The sequence below is a fragment of the Sceloporus undulatus genome, chromosome 6 (assembly GCF_019175285.1).
Source record: "Sceloporus undulatus isolate JIND9_A2432 ecotype Alabama chromosome 6, SceUnd_v1.1, whole genome shotgun sequence".
Lineage (NCBI taxonomy): Eukaryota > Metazoa > Chordata > Lepidosauria > Squamata > Phrynosomatidae > Sceloporus > Sceloporus undulatus.
In genome coordinates, this window is record NC_056527.1 from 24,870,648 (window position 1) to 24,885,172 (window position 14,525).

Below are 14,525 nucleotides of genomic sequence, written 5' to 3' on the forward strand. Positions count from 1 at the left end.
ACCTCTAAAAATGGCTTTTGAGAAAATGAGAGGAACTACAGGGGAAAGGAGGGGGAATCATACATATATGCACCTGCACCTGAGACAGAAAGGGAAAGAAGAGAGAGAAGAGGGGAGGTCACTATGCTTGATCCTCTGTGGAGGGTTAAAGTACATAATTTTGGCAGGATTATACTTCAACAACTGAGTTATTGTAAGTATTTTTAAATAGAGAAATTTTGAGATCTGTTTCCAGTAAGTAATTTTAGGGGATGCTGCTGCTGATGATGATGGCAGCAGCAATAGTAGTAGTAGCAGCAGCCCTCCTAATATGCCAAAAAGAAGAAGAATATATGAATTAAAGAGAACAACTTTGCGGAATAAGATACACAACTACTAATGCAGTAGGATTGAAGTACATGGAGTTTCAACAAATACTTTTGTCACTTAAAGAGTGTGGTATTAAAAAATAATGATTACGCTAAAATAGTAGCTAATCATGGCAAACATACACTTTCTAATTTACTTAGTTCAATCTGGAAGAGAATGTGTGGTTATTACTAAGCATTTACTTCACTAGGTTCTTAAATAAGAAACCACTATGCTGTTCTATTTGACCAAGTGTACTATACTATAATTCTACTACAGTATACTACTATTCTATTTGATTGGTTTCTCTGATCTTCTGTGCTCTCATGCTCCAAGCAGCATTTCATACAGCTGGCACAAAATAATAACTTTGTCCAATTCGCAATGGTCACGATCCCACAAGTATGGGTCCTAACATTATTATTATAGGTTGCACGCATGCACATGTGTGCACCCACACATACAGATGATAAAGGGAGAGGGACAGGTTGCTTACCTGTAACTGTAGTTCTTCGAATGGTCATCTGCGAATCCACACATATGGGTTATTCTGTGCCTGCACAGCATTTCTGGATCCTACTGGAATTGCTAGGGAAGACTTTTTGGCAGTAGCTCTGCCCACCCTCTATATAGGCAGGATGTCTTCCTGCCCTTTCTCAGTTCCAAAAGGTCCACCGTAAGAGCAGACAAGGAAGAGAGAAGGACACAAACAGAGGGGAGGATGGGAGGGATTTGTGTGGATTCGCAGATGACCACTCGAAGAACTACAGCTACAGGTAAGCAACCTGTCCTTCTTCTTCGTGGTCTCTGCGAAGCACACAAATGGATTAGACTGGCAAGTTTGATCCTCTGTGGAGGAGGGAGTGTCCTGGCAATAAATAAATTATTAAACCAGAAAAACAGTGTGAGTGTCAGTTATTTGAAAGGTTCCAACTAACCTTAGTGCATTGCAGAAGGGAGAACAGCTCTGCCAAAGGCTGCTTCACGTCGGTGTCTGGTATCAAGTCTGTAGTGCTTGATAAAGGTCAGAGGTTGTGAACATACTGCAGCCTTGCAAATGGCCTCCAAGGGAATTGTGGAGAGGAAGGCTAAAGATGAGGCTACCACCCTGGTGGAGTGTGCTCAAATTTGAGCAGGCGGAGTCTTCTCAAAAATCTCATAAAAGAGAAGGATTGCAGAAGTCACCCATTTGGAGAAACATTGAGGAGTCACTGGAAGCCACATTTTGGGGTTGGAGTAGCAGACCGAAAAGTCTGGGGAAACGACGAGACTTGTCGTTAAAAAAAATTCAGGTATGGTGTGTCCGTATGGAGGGCACAAATTTCACTCTCCTGTCATGCTGAGGTGATGGTTACCAAGAAGGCTGTCTTCCAGGTGTGGAGCCTGAGGTCACAGGAAGCCAGAGGTTCAAAGGGTGAGGTAGTGAGTGCTGCCAAGATGAGCTGGAGGTCCCAAGCAGGGATAGGGATCACTGCCGGCAGTCTCAGGTTGGCAAGACCCTTGAAGAATTTCTTCACGAGTGGGTCAGTGAAGGATGGGCAGGTGGAGAATTGGTAGCGGGCACAGATGGCCGCAAGGTAGCATTTTAGGGATGAAATGGAAAGTCCAAATGCTGCGAGGTGGTGGAGGAAGTCCAAAATAACTGAGACATTGACTTGCAAAGAGGTGAGCCCCGTTGAGGACAGCAAAGTCAAAAATTTAGCCCACTTAAGGGCATAAGAGCACTGGGTGGAAGGCTTTCGAGAAGCCAGGATGATTTCTCGGACCGGTACTGAGAGCTGAGTCAAGGCTGGATCCTTCACGCCACGAGACTGAGAGTGTCCACGTTGGGGTGGCAAACCCGACTGTCGTGAAGGATCAGGAGGTCGGGACGGAGTGGCAGAGGCCGGAATCAGTCATTGGAGAGATGAAGGAGGGGGCGAGCCACAGCTGTCTCAGCCACCATGGGGTGATCAGGATCGTGTCCGATCTGTCTGTGCGTAGCTCTGCTACCACTCTGTTGATCAGAGGAAATGGGGGGAAGGAGTAGAACTTTTTGCCGGACCACTGGAAGAGGAAGGCATCCCCTTAGAACCGAGGTGAAGGGATCCTGGAACAGAAGTGGTCACAATGAGTGTTGAGATGAGAGGCAAAAAGGTCAACGTCCGGCATTCCCCACAGAGAGAATAGGCAGAGGATAACCTGAAGATTCAGTTGTCTGCAAGCTCGTTCTCCTCTCCAGGGAGGTGTATGGCTTGCAAGGTGATCCATTTTCGGCTGCACCAGTTCCAAATTTGAAGGGTGAGGCTGAGAAGAGTAGTCGACCTGGTACCGCCTTGCTCGTTGATGTAATACATCACAGTCATGTTGTCCGTGAGGAGGAAGACAGCCTGGTTCCGCAGGGAGGGCTTGAAGGCCTTCAGTGCTTTCTGTACCACCAACATCTCGAGAGCGTTGATGTGGAATTGGAGTTCTTTGGGAGACCATCTCCTGTGGACAGAGAGGTTGTCGAAATGGGCTCCCCAGCCCATGTTTGAGGCATCAGTGGTCAGTGAGGTCTGTGGTTGTGGTGGCACAAAGGGAACGCCCACCAAGACATTGTGTGGGTTGAGCCACCAGCGGAGAGAGCGGGCGACAGGCTTTGGGACAGTGATCCACCTCCGTGGGTCATCAAAGGCAGAGTTGAAGACTGAGAGGAGTCATGACTGGAAGGGACGCATCCAGAGGCGGGCCCACGGCATGACATATGTTGTAGATGCCATATGGCTGAGGGCGACCTGAGCTGTACGCGCAGTGATGCGCCAGAAGGCAAGGCAAAGGTTGCATAAGTTCTGGAATGAGCACCCAGACAGTAGTGTGTTATGAAGGTCAACGGTTGTGACCACAGCCCTGCATACATTGCCCAGTAATATACCACTCAGGAAGGCAGAAAAAGCAGCTACTACTCTGATTATTATTTTTAGCCAGTTCATAGGCAAGGCAGAATTACTGAAACCACCCACTTCAATAAGCAGGTTGGCCTAGCTTCAAATCCAAGTGCCAAACAAACCGTCATGTACTCTTTCTCAAATTCTGGACCACAAAGAAGGCAAGAGCATTACAAATATCAAATGAATGCAAAACTCATTCAAAACCTGATGTAGGGTTTTTCATGAATGATAGCAAAACAATGTCCTGATTCAGGTGAAACAAAGACACGATCTTTGAAAGAAAGAAAATATCGAAATAGAGGACAACCTTATCTCGATGAAAACACAGAAAGGTTGATCAACACACAGTGCACATAATTAACCTGCCCTCCTAGTAGAGGTGATGGTGACAAATAGTCTAGGATTACAGGGTGCCATTGGTTCAAAGGACTTCTTGGGTAACTGGGACAGTGCAAGCTCTAGGCCCCAAGCAGAAGTCGGACCCAACACTTGAGGGTGCTGATTTATGTACCTCTTCAGAAATATTTCCACCACTGGATACTGGAAGCAGAAAGGGAAACAACAAGCAGAAAACAGGAAGTGATGTCTGCCAGGTAACACTTCAACATGGACAAGGACAGGCCTGAATCCAAAAAAGACAGGAGTAATTAAAGTACATGTTTAACTTGAGCTCAAGATGGATAGAGCTGCCTTGGTAAAAGAAATGACGCGAACATAGCATGCCAAATTAACTTGTTGTCCTTCTAATGAATAAGCTTTGGCTTGCAGGGCATTGGCTAGGCATTTCTCCTCATCTGAAAGCTTATCAAACCCACAGGTTCTACTGATAAGCTCCCATGCAGGCTTTGTAATTTGCAATACATAAACCTTACGATGATGATGAGTAGAATTTCTTCACCATTAAATATAATTTGAAATTCTCTTTGTCAGGGAGTGGAATGAAGGGATCTAGTCTGAGATGCCTCAATCACCACCAACTTTGGCTCCACATGTTCCAGGAGCCACTCCGATTCCGAATCCACAACCCTAAAAAAGGTTGCCAATCTTTCTAGATTGACGATATTGTCAATGGGGTCATCCAAGAATGCTTTGAGATCTTGAGAAGAGATGGCAGGAAAGGAATGGATGGCAGAGTGAGGATCTTTATCTGAATCCATTTGTAAACAGAATCCCATCGGCTTTACCTCTTGATGTTTGACTTCCAACTCAAGTGGATTTGCCATTCAGAGCATTTGTTTCAAGAACGCCCTAATATCATTAGTAGATGATGAAGATTTGTTTTTGACAAGATGACAAGAGGGCAACCTACAGACAGGAATGCCAGAAGATGAGGTGTCTGAGCCAATGGCTAATAAAGTCAGTAATGGAGAAAAATATTGTAGGTCAGGCAACAGCTTTTGTTGGACAGACTGACAAGATTGAGGTAGATCTACCTTGATACTGAGAAGGTGAGTAAGAGGGTGGGGTAGCAGAGTAGCAGATAACCTCTTGACATGGAGGAGATGGAATCTGAACCAGAGTCCGCAGAGATATAGTTCTGTGCTGCCCTCAGACCTACCACTCTGTGCCACTCCAGCCTTCCATGGTCTTCTCCTCAGACAGGTAAATATAACCCCACTGCAAACTCATATGAACTCCACTGTCCCATTTCCATTTTTCCACTTCAGTTAGCTCTGTATGCTCTGTATCTTGTGTGTGTGTGTGTGTGTGTGTGTGTGTGTGTGTGTGTGTGTGTGATTGCACCCTGCATTCTTCTAAATAAAACTTTCTTAATTCATCGAAGACCTGGAGTCTCCACTCTGTTAATATTGGTATGAACTGGTACACATAGCCCAAAGGTTACCTAAGACTCTTGAAAAAGCTAATTTCCCCAACATTTGAAATAACGCTGACAGTTGGTAGGGAGCCTCCAGTCCCCCCACCTGTTCTTTGGGTAATTTGTACAGGAATAAAACATGGCTACTTGTATGCAATCTCTTAATTTATATTCTTCATTGCTAAATAAGATAAAATATACTACTAGGAACCAAAGGTGAGAGAAATTGACACATTTTCTCATTAAAAACTATATTTAAATATCCTTGGTTAGTCTAACTGTGTTTTAATGTTTGAATTTTATTTACACACACAACACACATACACACACACACCATTAAAACTGTATTGTTTAACATTTTTATTGCTATAAGATGCAAAGACACAACGGAGGTCAAAAGGATGGAAGGCAAGCACTGGACGGTCAATAAGGTATTAGGCAAGAGGGCACTGCTGCCACCACCAAGATTGGGTGGAAGGGCAGCAGGGAGGGAGGATGAGGGACACCAGACCCCTCCCCCAATGGAGACCACTAGGCAGCCGATGAGGACAGATGAGAAACTAAAAGAAAGAAGGACATGAGGGGGGAAGGGAAAAGGAGGGAGGAAGGAGGAGACAGGTAGGGAAACAACCAATTCAATAATAATGGATGGAGGGAAGAGGACATCGGAAAACAACTACTGAGCAGCAGCAGTAGGGGTGATTGTCGCTAAAGTAAAGGAACAGCAGTGACATCATAGCTAACACTTGTTAGCACTGAGCACAGGGATGTGTAGATGGTCTCCTTGTGTAACACCCTCACCTAGAAAAATCTATGATGAGAAATCCCAAGTGATACACTGGCAGGATAAGAGCACTAACAGAGAGATAGGCAGAAACTAAAGGAAAACACATTTGCAAGAATAGCTAAGGGCAGGGAAAAATGACAAGGCAAGTAATAAACATGCTCAAAAATCAAATGCTATCCAAAGCAGCATCACACATAAAATAAGGACTATGGAATATAAAAAGATTGAGCCAAGGGAAACTAGACATAGTAAAAATGGAGTAAGTAGTTTGGAAACAGCAGAAAATCCCACTCTGTAAACATAAATCAAGAATAGAAACATAAGTAAAACAAAAGATGTTGGAAAAATTTACTTACTTTCTCTGTAGTTACAGTGAGAGATGGAACTAAACATGGCGATGAATCTGGTTGCTTCTTATGTTTTTGTTTATGTTTGTCCTTTTCTTTATATTTCTAAAAAACCAGGAAAGCAAAATAAAATGAAACATTAGATTTACCATCATTAGGATTATGAAAAATGATTTTTGCCATTTTAAAATGTAACATGAATTGATGTTACAGTGCTAGATGATTTTCAGATATACTGTATAGGAAACAATGGGCATTATATTTAATGCAGTTCCCACAAGATGTAATGTTAAATGCAGTTTTGTATAACATTTTATAAAAGTATCTATATGTTTGTTTATTTATTTGTGTATTGGTTTGACATATTTTCACATCAGTTATCTGTACAATAGTTGCTACTAGTGCCTCTTTTATTCCCTTGGCACATTCAATGCACATGGGAGAAGAACAGAGTCTTGTACCATCTGCAGGGATTCAAAGAATATGAGAAACAGCACACGCCTGTAATACTTCTTCCTCCTACTTAGATGTCTCTAGCAGTATAAGGAGAGTGGGAAGATGAGAGAAGAATCTGTATAATTACTTAGTCTTTTCCAAAGTTCTGCAAGAGGTGAAAAAATAATGCTTTGTCTCCAAATGGTAGCTCCAAGTTGGCATGATGTTCAAACCTCAACAAACCGTGGGTAGTTCTGACTACAGTGTCCTAAAACAACTCCACATTCAAATTATGCTTTACAAAGCTGTGTTATTTCATAAATAATTATTAAGCTTAACCATTAATATGGGTTTGGACAAAATGTTAAACAAAATTTGAAGAAGAAACTTCTGATCTCTTTGTGGTAAGAGGAAGAAAGGGAAGGGGATGATTACAACATAATATTTAGTGTTATGTTTAATATTTAGTGCTGCTGCTGTAGACAAAAAGGAACTGAGGTCTAGGCAGGAACCGAGCTGGTAGGACGCTTGGAGAGTGGGTGGCCACTGCCAAGACACTTATGTAACAGTTCTAGAAGGTTCTGAAGATGAACTGTACAGGCACAGGATAACCCATTTGTGTAATACACAGAGATCACATAGAAGAATGATAAATTTCACATTTGGGTGTATGACTGATTCCCTATGTTACAAAATATATATTATCAGAAGAATTCCTATTTACTTTAATACGGCATTCCTCAGTTAACAACGCTGACAAACAAGCTCCTTTTTACAAAGTCTTTTTATGGGATCCTAGCCCAGCCACACACCATTTATTGTCTTCTTTCCAGCTTGAAGGTGTTTTGTTTTGTTTGGGGGGCTTGCAGCAATGGCATTTGGAGGAAAGTGAAAGGGGACTGAAGAAAGAAAGGCTTTCAAGTGCTGGGTTGTAGCAGTGTGTCTTCAGTAAACAGTGCAGTAAAGCTTGACCTGAGAAAGAATGTGATTCTTCTCTAGGGCCTGAAACAGATGGGCCAAAAGGTCCACCATCGGGTTGCATTGGGGGCGTGGCCTTTACACGACGTATGTATGCCCCAAACCCGCCCTAACCCAGAATTCGGGCCAAAAAGGAGCGGACAAAAACCGCTCCTTTTCGGCAGCCACCTTAGGACTGCAGCAGCAGCCCAGATCAAGGCAAGACACATGGATGTTGCGATCCTGCAGTGATCTGTCTGCTCCATTTGCCCTGTCTGTTTGAGACCTAGATGATTCTATTGTAGTTGAATGTGCTTACATACAGTAGGCAAGGGAAATAGCTGCCTACAGAATCACTTACTGAACCTGTTTTTTTTCCTGACTGACAATGACCTTGTCAGTCAGTCAGTCAGTCAACCTTTATTAAGCATATAACAACATACATTTACAATAAAACTTCAGGATCATTATTAAAATTTAAGCCACTATCTTGTTGCCTCCACCAGAATATGTTTTAAGAGCAAAACTGAACATGTTTTAAGAGCTAAACTGAAAAAAAAGGGTAAAGGAGCTTGCCTAACAAGTTACCCTGTCTTGTTGAAATAGCATGGATCAGTAAGTTTAACCACTAAAATGAAAATCAAAAGAAAAGTGACAGCTGTTGAAAGAAATAAAATAATGATAAGATGCATTTTGGAAGACTCTTTCAAGCAGTGTCTAGAAGAGTAAAAGTTGTTTGCTGAAACATGTTGAGCTGCTCTTCTTTTTTGTGGTGTAAAAAAAAACCTGTCCCTAATATTTCCATGTTATTTCTACTTCTGGTGCCAAAGTTTCTCTTAAAGATGTAAAGCCAAGAAACAAATCAACTTTGTTAACTGAGGTATACTCATCTTTAATTCCGAAAGAAGAGAAGAGAAACATGAACAGCCACAGCCACTGCCACTATAATGGAATTCAATGTAACAAGCTGTCAAAATATAATTGGCAAACAAGCTAGAAAGAGAAAATTATTATTATTATTATTATTATTATTATTATTAACCTTTATTTATGAAGCGCTGTAAATTTACACAGCACTGTACATGCAATCTTTTTAGTTAGACGGATCCCTGCCCTTGGGCTTACTAAAAAGACATGACACAGAAGGAGAAGGGAGTGGTGCAGGAAAGGGTAAGAGGTCCAGCAGTTCCTCTCTACCGCCAAGGCCTGGACCAAGGCAGATGGACTGGAGGGAGGGGTTGGCTTCATAATGGATGGTTAATCATTTTTCCAGGGAAAATACATACTCTCAAGTAGGATAATGCATATACAGTGCATAGCAATACAGGAAATGGTTTGATAGGCACCAAAAGAACATCAAATAGTAAGCGACAATTAAGCAATGCCTGGGAAGGCTTCTCTGAACAGGATGGTTTTCAACTCCATTTTGAAGCTGGTTAAAGAAGTGATGGCTCTTGCTTGTGGGGGAAGAAGGTTCCAGGAGTGAGGGGCAGCAAGTGAAAAGGGGCGAATCCGGGATGGGGCAGAGGAAATTCTGGGCTGGGACAGCAGACCTTGACTACCAGAACGGAGGGCCCTGGTGGGAAGGTGAGGAGAAAGAAGGTCTGATAAGTAAGGAGGGGCCAGTCCATGGAGGGCTTTAAATGTCGACAGCAGGAGCTTATACTGAATGCGGAAAGGGAGGGGGAGCCAGTGAAGGGATGCCAACACAGGAGAGATGTGGTCAGCGCGGTGGGTGGAAGTGATAATGCGTGCAGCTGAATGCTGAACAGAGATTAAAGGACGGAGGTGAGAAAGAGGAAGCCCAGCCAGGAGGACATTACAGTAATCAAGTCGTGAGACCACTAGGGCATGGACCAGGATCTTGGCAGTAGAGGCGGAGAGATATGGTCGGATTTTGGCAATATTGTACAAAAAGAATTCACACTTTCTAATCATGAAGTAGAACAGGCGCCAGAGTGGTGAAGTGGTTTAAGTGTTGGACTACTACTCTGGAAACTAGGGTTCAATTCTCAGCTTAATTTTAGTTAACCATAAACTATTTATTATTTATTATTCTAAAATAAAATAAATAAAACCATTCTAAAATTAAATGTTTAAAATTAAATTAAAATTAAATTGTTAAAATTAAATGTTTATGCCTATAGGGTTCAATTCCCATGAAACCCCCTAGGTGACTTTGGGCAAGTCACACACTCAGCCTTAGAGGAAGGCAATGGCAAACCACCTCTGAACAAATCTTGCCATGAAAACCACAACAGGTTTGACTTAGGGTTGCCATAATTCGTAAACTATTTGAAGGCACACAACACACACACACACACACACACACACAGAGAGAGAGAGAGAGAGAGAGAGAGAGAGAGAGAGAGAGAGCAAAGAGCCTCCCAAAAATACTTATTACAGCCTGATACTCTAATCGAATCATCTTGAAGCTCCTAGGGTTCCGGCTATCAGTATGCACATGCACATTCGAAAGACAGAGAGATCTCTAAATGCTCATCATAATGATATAATTATTATATAAGTAATGGTTGACAACAAGATTTTTTTTTTTTTTTAATTGCAGAAAGTGATCTGCTAGTCAGTCAAGAATAACATTTCACTCCCATTTCCTTTGCATGTATACTTTGAAGAAGTCTCATTCTGCTCAGTGGGCTTACTCTAGATAACTGTGCATAGTAATGCAATTTTAGTTACCATTCTAAAATAAAATGTTTAAAATTAAATTTAAATTAAATTAAATGTTAAAATTAAATGTTTAAGTCTATATTCTATTTTTTCCTATGATAAAGTAAAACCATTTTTTTAAAAACTCAGCCACAATTACGAAACTAAACAAGGTCATATGTTCCTTCCTTAATCTTAACCATCTATAGCTGAATGGTTAGAACACGGATTCAGACTCCTTAAAAAAAATCTGTTCATCAGCCTCCAATTTGAATCAATATTATTTTTATAAAATGGTTGACACCCAGTATTATAATCCAATACACACTTACCTTGCAATAGGTCTTGTTGAATTCAGTGGAACTTATTTCAATGGAATTCAATAGAACTGCGTATACATACACAGGATGGTACCATGATACTATTTAAATTCTATATTTTATGTAATACTACAGAAAAGCTCTTCCTTAATAACACAATGCGATTTTAGGCTGCATCAATAGAAGTATAGTGTCTAGATCAAGGGAAGTCATAGTGCCACTATATTCTGCTCTGGTCAGGCCCCACCTGGAATATTGTGTCCAGTTCTGGGCACCACAATTCCAAAAGGACATTGAGAAACTGGAGCGTGTCCAAAGGAGAGTAACTAAAATGGTGAAAGGTCTGGAAACCATGCCCTACGAGGAACGATTTAGGGAGCTGGGGATGTTTAGCCTGGAGAAGAGAAGGTTAAGCGGTGATATGATAGCCCTGTTTAAATATTTGAAAGGATGTCATATTGAGGAGGGAGCAAGCTTGTTTTCTGCTGCTCCAGAGACTAGGACCCGGAGCAATGGATGCAAACTGCAGGAAAAGAGATTCCACCTCAACATTAGGAGGAACTTCCTGACAGTAAGGGCTGTTCGACAGTGAAACACACTCCCTCGGAGTGTAGTGGAGTCTCCTTCCTTGGAGGTCTTCAAGCAGAGGCTGGATGGCCATCTGTCGGGGATGCTTTGATTGTGATTTCCTGCATGGCAGGGGGTTGGACTGGATGGCCCTTGTGGTATCTTCCAACTCTATGATTCTATGATTCTACTTTGGTCAGGCCCCACCTGGAATATTGTGTCCAGTTCTGGGCACCACAATTCAGTAAGGATGTTGAGAAACTGGAACGTGTCCAAAGGAGGGCGACTAAAATGGTGAAGGGCCTGGAAAGCATGTCCTATGAGGAACGACTTAGGAAACTGGGAATGTTTAGCCTGGAGAAGATAAGGTTAAGAGGTGATACGATAGCCCTGTTTAAATATTTGAAGGGATGTCATATTGAGGAGGGAGCAAGCTTGTTTTCTGTTGCTCCAGAGAACAGGACCCGGAACGATGGATGCAAGCTACAGGAAAAGAGATTCCACATCAACATTAGGAGGATCTTCCTGACGTTCAACTGTGGAATAAACTCCCTCGGAGTGTAGTGGAGTCTCCTTCCTTGGAGGTCTTTAAGCAGAGGCTGGATGGCCAACTGTTGGGGATACTTTGATTGAGATTTCCTGCATGGCAGGGGGTTGGACTGGATGGTCCTTGTGGTCTCTTCCAACTCTACGATTCTACGATTCTATGATTCTAACACCTTATTGTATTCAAGAAGATAACAGTTACCCAGGGTAGGATCCAGAGGTGGACTTCCACTATCAGTAACGTAGACTCAAGCAGAATTGGGAGGGATGATCCCCTCACAACTGCATCTCCTTGTGCAACTCCAAAATCAGCCCTGGAGGTCTGAGAAACCCACAAAGCTAGTTTTGGGGCAGTGTGCAGGGCTGCAAGAGCAGGGTGGGGAGAAAGTTCCTTTGTGGCATCCAGCATCTTTGCTTTAACCACCAAGTATTAAAGGAAAGAGAAAAGTTGCAGAAACTGATCAGAATGACAAAGATAATCTCTAGAGCAATTTCCTGCTAGTACAGAAAATAAACACTGTGAAAGTTCATATGTGTAGAATGCAAAACATCTACATACATGTAGAAGAGTTCTTTGATTGCTGAAACAGTGATTGGATGAAACATTTTGATACATTTCAGTCTTTAGACCAGTTTAGGAAATGGAAGTAGTTTAATATAATCAGAAAAACTAGTAACAAAAATAAATGGTACACTAAGTATTGAAGATCCTAAAAAGTATATTAAGAATTACCAATACTAAAAGGCCTTTCTTTCTTCTGAGATCACAGTACATGTAAAACAAGAAAATGGAACAGACAACTGAATGTGAGAAGCAAAGTATTAAATGGTTGTTGAGCAGCTTTTATGATAATGATGCAATAAGTAAGAATGCAAGAAGAAAATAGTAAATGTTAAAATATAAAAACAGAAACCCACGATAACAGCTACTTAGTCTGAGAAATAGAATATAACAGCAAAATAAAGCACTTTAAAGTTGGATGAATGAATTTCATAAAAAGAAATTTGTAAGTCTAGCAAAAAAAATTTTTACTGAGGTCTACATGCATCACTAAGTTTATTTAAAGGCAATTTATAGTAGTGCTTGTATTTGGCTGATAGCTCACTCATGGGCACCCACTGGGTGACCTTGGACAAGACACACTCTCTCAGTCTCAGAGGATGCAAAGGCAAAAACAAGCCCCCTCTGAGCAAATCTAGCCAAGAAAACTCCATAATATGCAGAAATGACTTGAAGGCACAAACACAAAAAAGCAAAATATTAGAAGATGAGTTATTACTGCAGTGTAAAGTTAGGAAACAAGGGTATTGTTAGGAACAAGCATCTGAATACCCTAAAGGCACTAGCAGATCCTGTCTGATCTTAGAAGCGGGGTCAGCCCTGGTTAGTACTTGGATGGGAGATTGCCAACAAATATGAGGTGCTGAAGTCTGTATTTCAGAGGAAGGAACTGGTAAAACTATCTATGAGTATTCCTTGCATAAGAAAACCCTATGAAAATCATGGAGTCATCATGTCTTCAGGCAAACTGAAAGCACATACACACACACAAATTTGCCACTTACTCGTCTTAGTTATTAAAATAAAATGTGATTCAGACTGCCTTCTAAAAGTGACAATTAAAAGGAAACAGATTTTTAAAAAACTCAAGGCAAAATAAAGGAATGAAAGAACATATGTAAAAGTTAGGCATAATGAGCTGGTTTACAAGCCATGTCAAACTACAGTTTAGCACTAAAAGAACAGGCCATGCGCTCAGGCAGTCTGCTTCAATTAGTTACCTCCTGGTTTGATCAAAGCATAGTTTGCTCTTCTATCTAAACTGACAAACCATGGCTACAGTCCTAATTGAAGTGGATTGCACAAAGCGAGCAGCAAAAGCACACAGAATGCTGATCTCCATAGAACCAAACCGTTGTACAGTATTACATGTTCTGAGCACATACATCCTTGAACATGATAAAAGCATGATAGAAGGAGCCCTTCAATATTTACAGATTTGTCCTGATCAGCCAATGTAAAATTATACTTAAAAAATAGATCAAATATCAACTCAGTGCTCAAGAATAAATGCTACTACAAGAAAACTCAGCCCAATACATTATATGACTGTACAAATGAAGAGCAAAGCTGAAGAACCATAAACTGCAGCCTCCTCAGATCCTGTCAATTTCAGAATATCATGAAGCAGAACCTGTGAGCAATGTCTGAACCAACAAAATACTCAGCCAGACTTCTGTGAAAACTTGAAAGAATGAAAAAGAGAAGATAGTTAAGAAATTTAAACAGAAATGAGACAGTCCAACATTTGCAAAAGCAAATGTAATGATATTCATTGTTTCTTTACAAATTAATATAGTCCTTCCTCGCGGACTTGGGATGTGTGTCCTTTGACTATTCATGGGAGGCGAATGGAGGGGATTAAAATGGAGAATGGATCCCCCACAAAAATGAAGGGAGGACAGTACATTACTTTCCTTATTTGTAAATTAAAGATGATTCAAGTCCCCATTCTTATTCTTAGAAATACACAAAATACTGGTGCAAATTAAGAGTACATGTACAAGATGGCAAATAAACCCAGCTATGCTTGATTTCAAAAACAAATTATGTGTACACATTTCACACAAACTCACTATGAAACTTTAAAATCTACTCTGTAATAAATAACTAATTTCATAGGATGAAAACTGTTTTTCCCTCCTCACGAATAAAAACTAGTTGCATTTTCGGTTCAGACTTTATGCTCAGTTATTATGCTCAATCATAATTTTAAAGTTAACTATGGTTTGCCTCAGTAGCTGAAATAAATAAAAATGCTG

At 41.2% G+C, this 14,525-nt stretch overlaps 1 protein-coding gene across 2 annotated transcripts in view; it reads right to left on the bottom strand.

The window, feature by feature from the left end:
• Nucleotides 1-14,525, bottom strand: part of MLLT10 (MLLT10 histone lysine methyltransferase DOT1L cofactor) — a 120,578-nt gene that overhangs the window by 66,644 nt on the left and 39,409 nt on the right. The window contains exon 3 of one of the 2 annotated variants that reach the window (XM_042471912.1): nt 6,217-6,312. In XM_042471912.1, the coding sequence (XP_042327846.1) occupies nt 6,217-6,312 (96 nt within the window). Of the gene's footprint in view, nt 1-1,286; nt 4,489-6,216; nt 6,313-14,525 lie in introns of those variants that run through there. The other variant, XM_042471913.1, reaches the window with a different exon arrangement.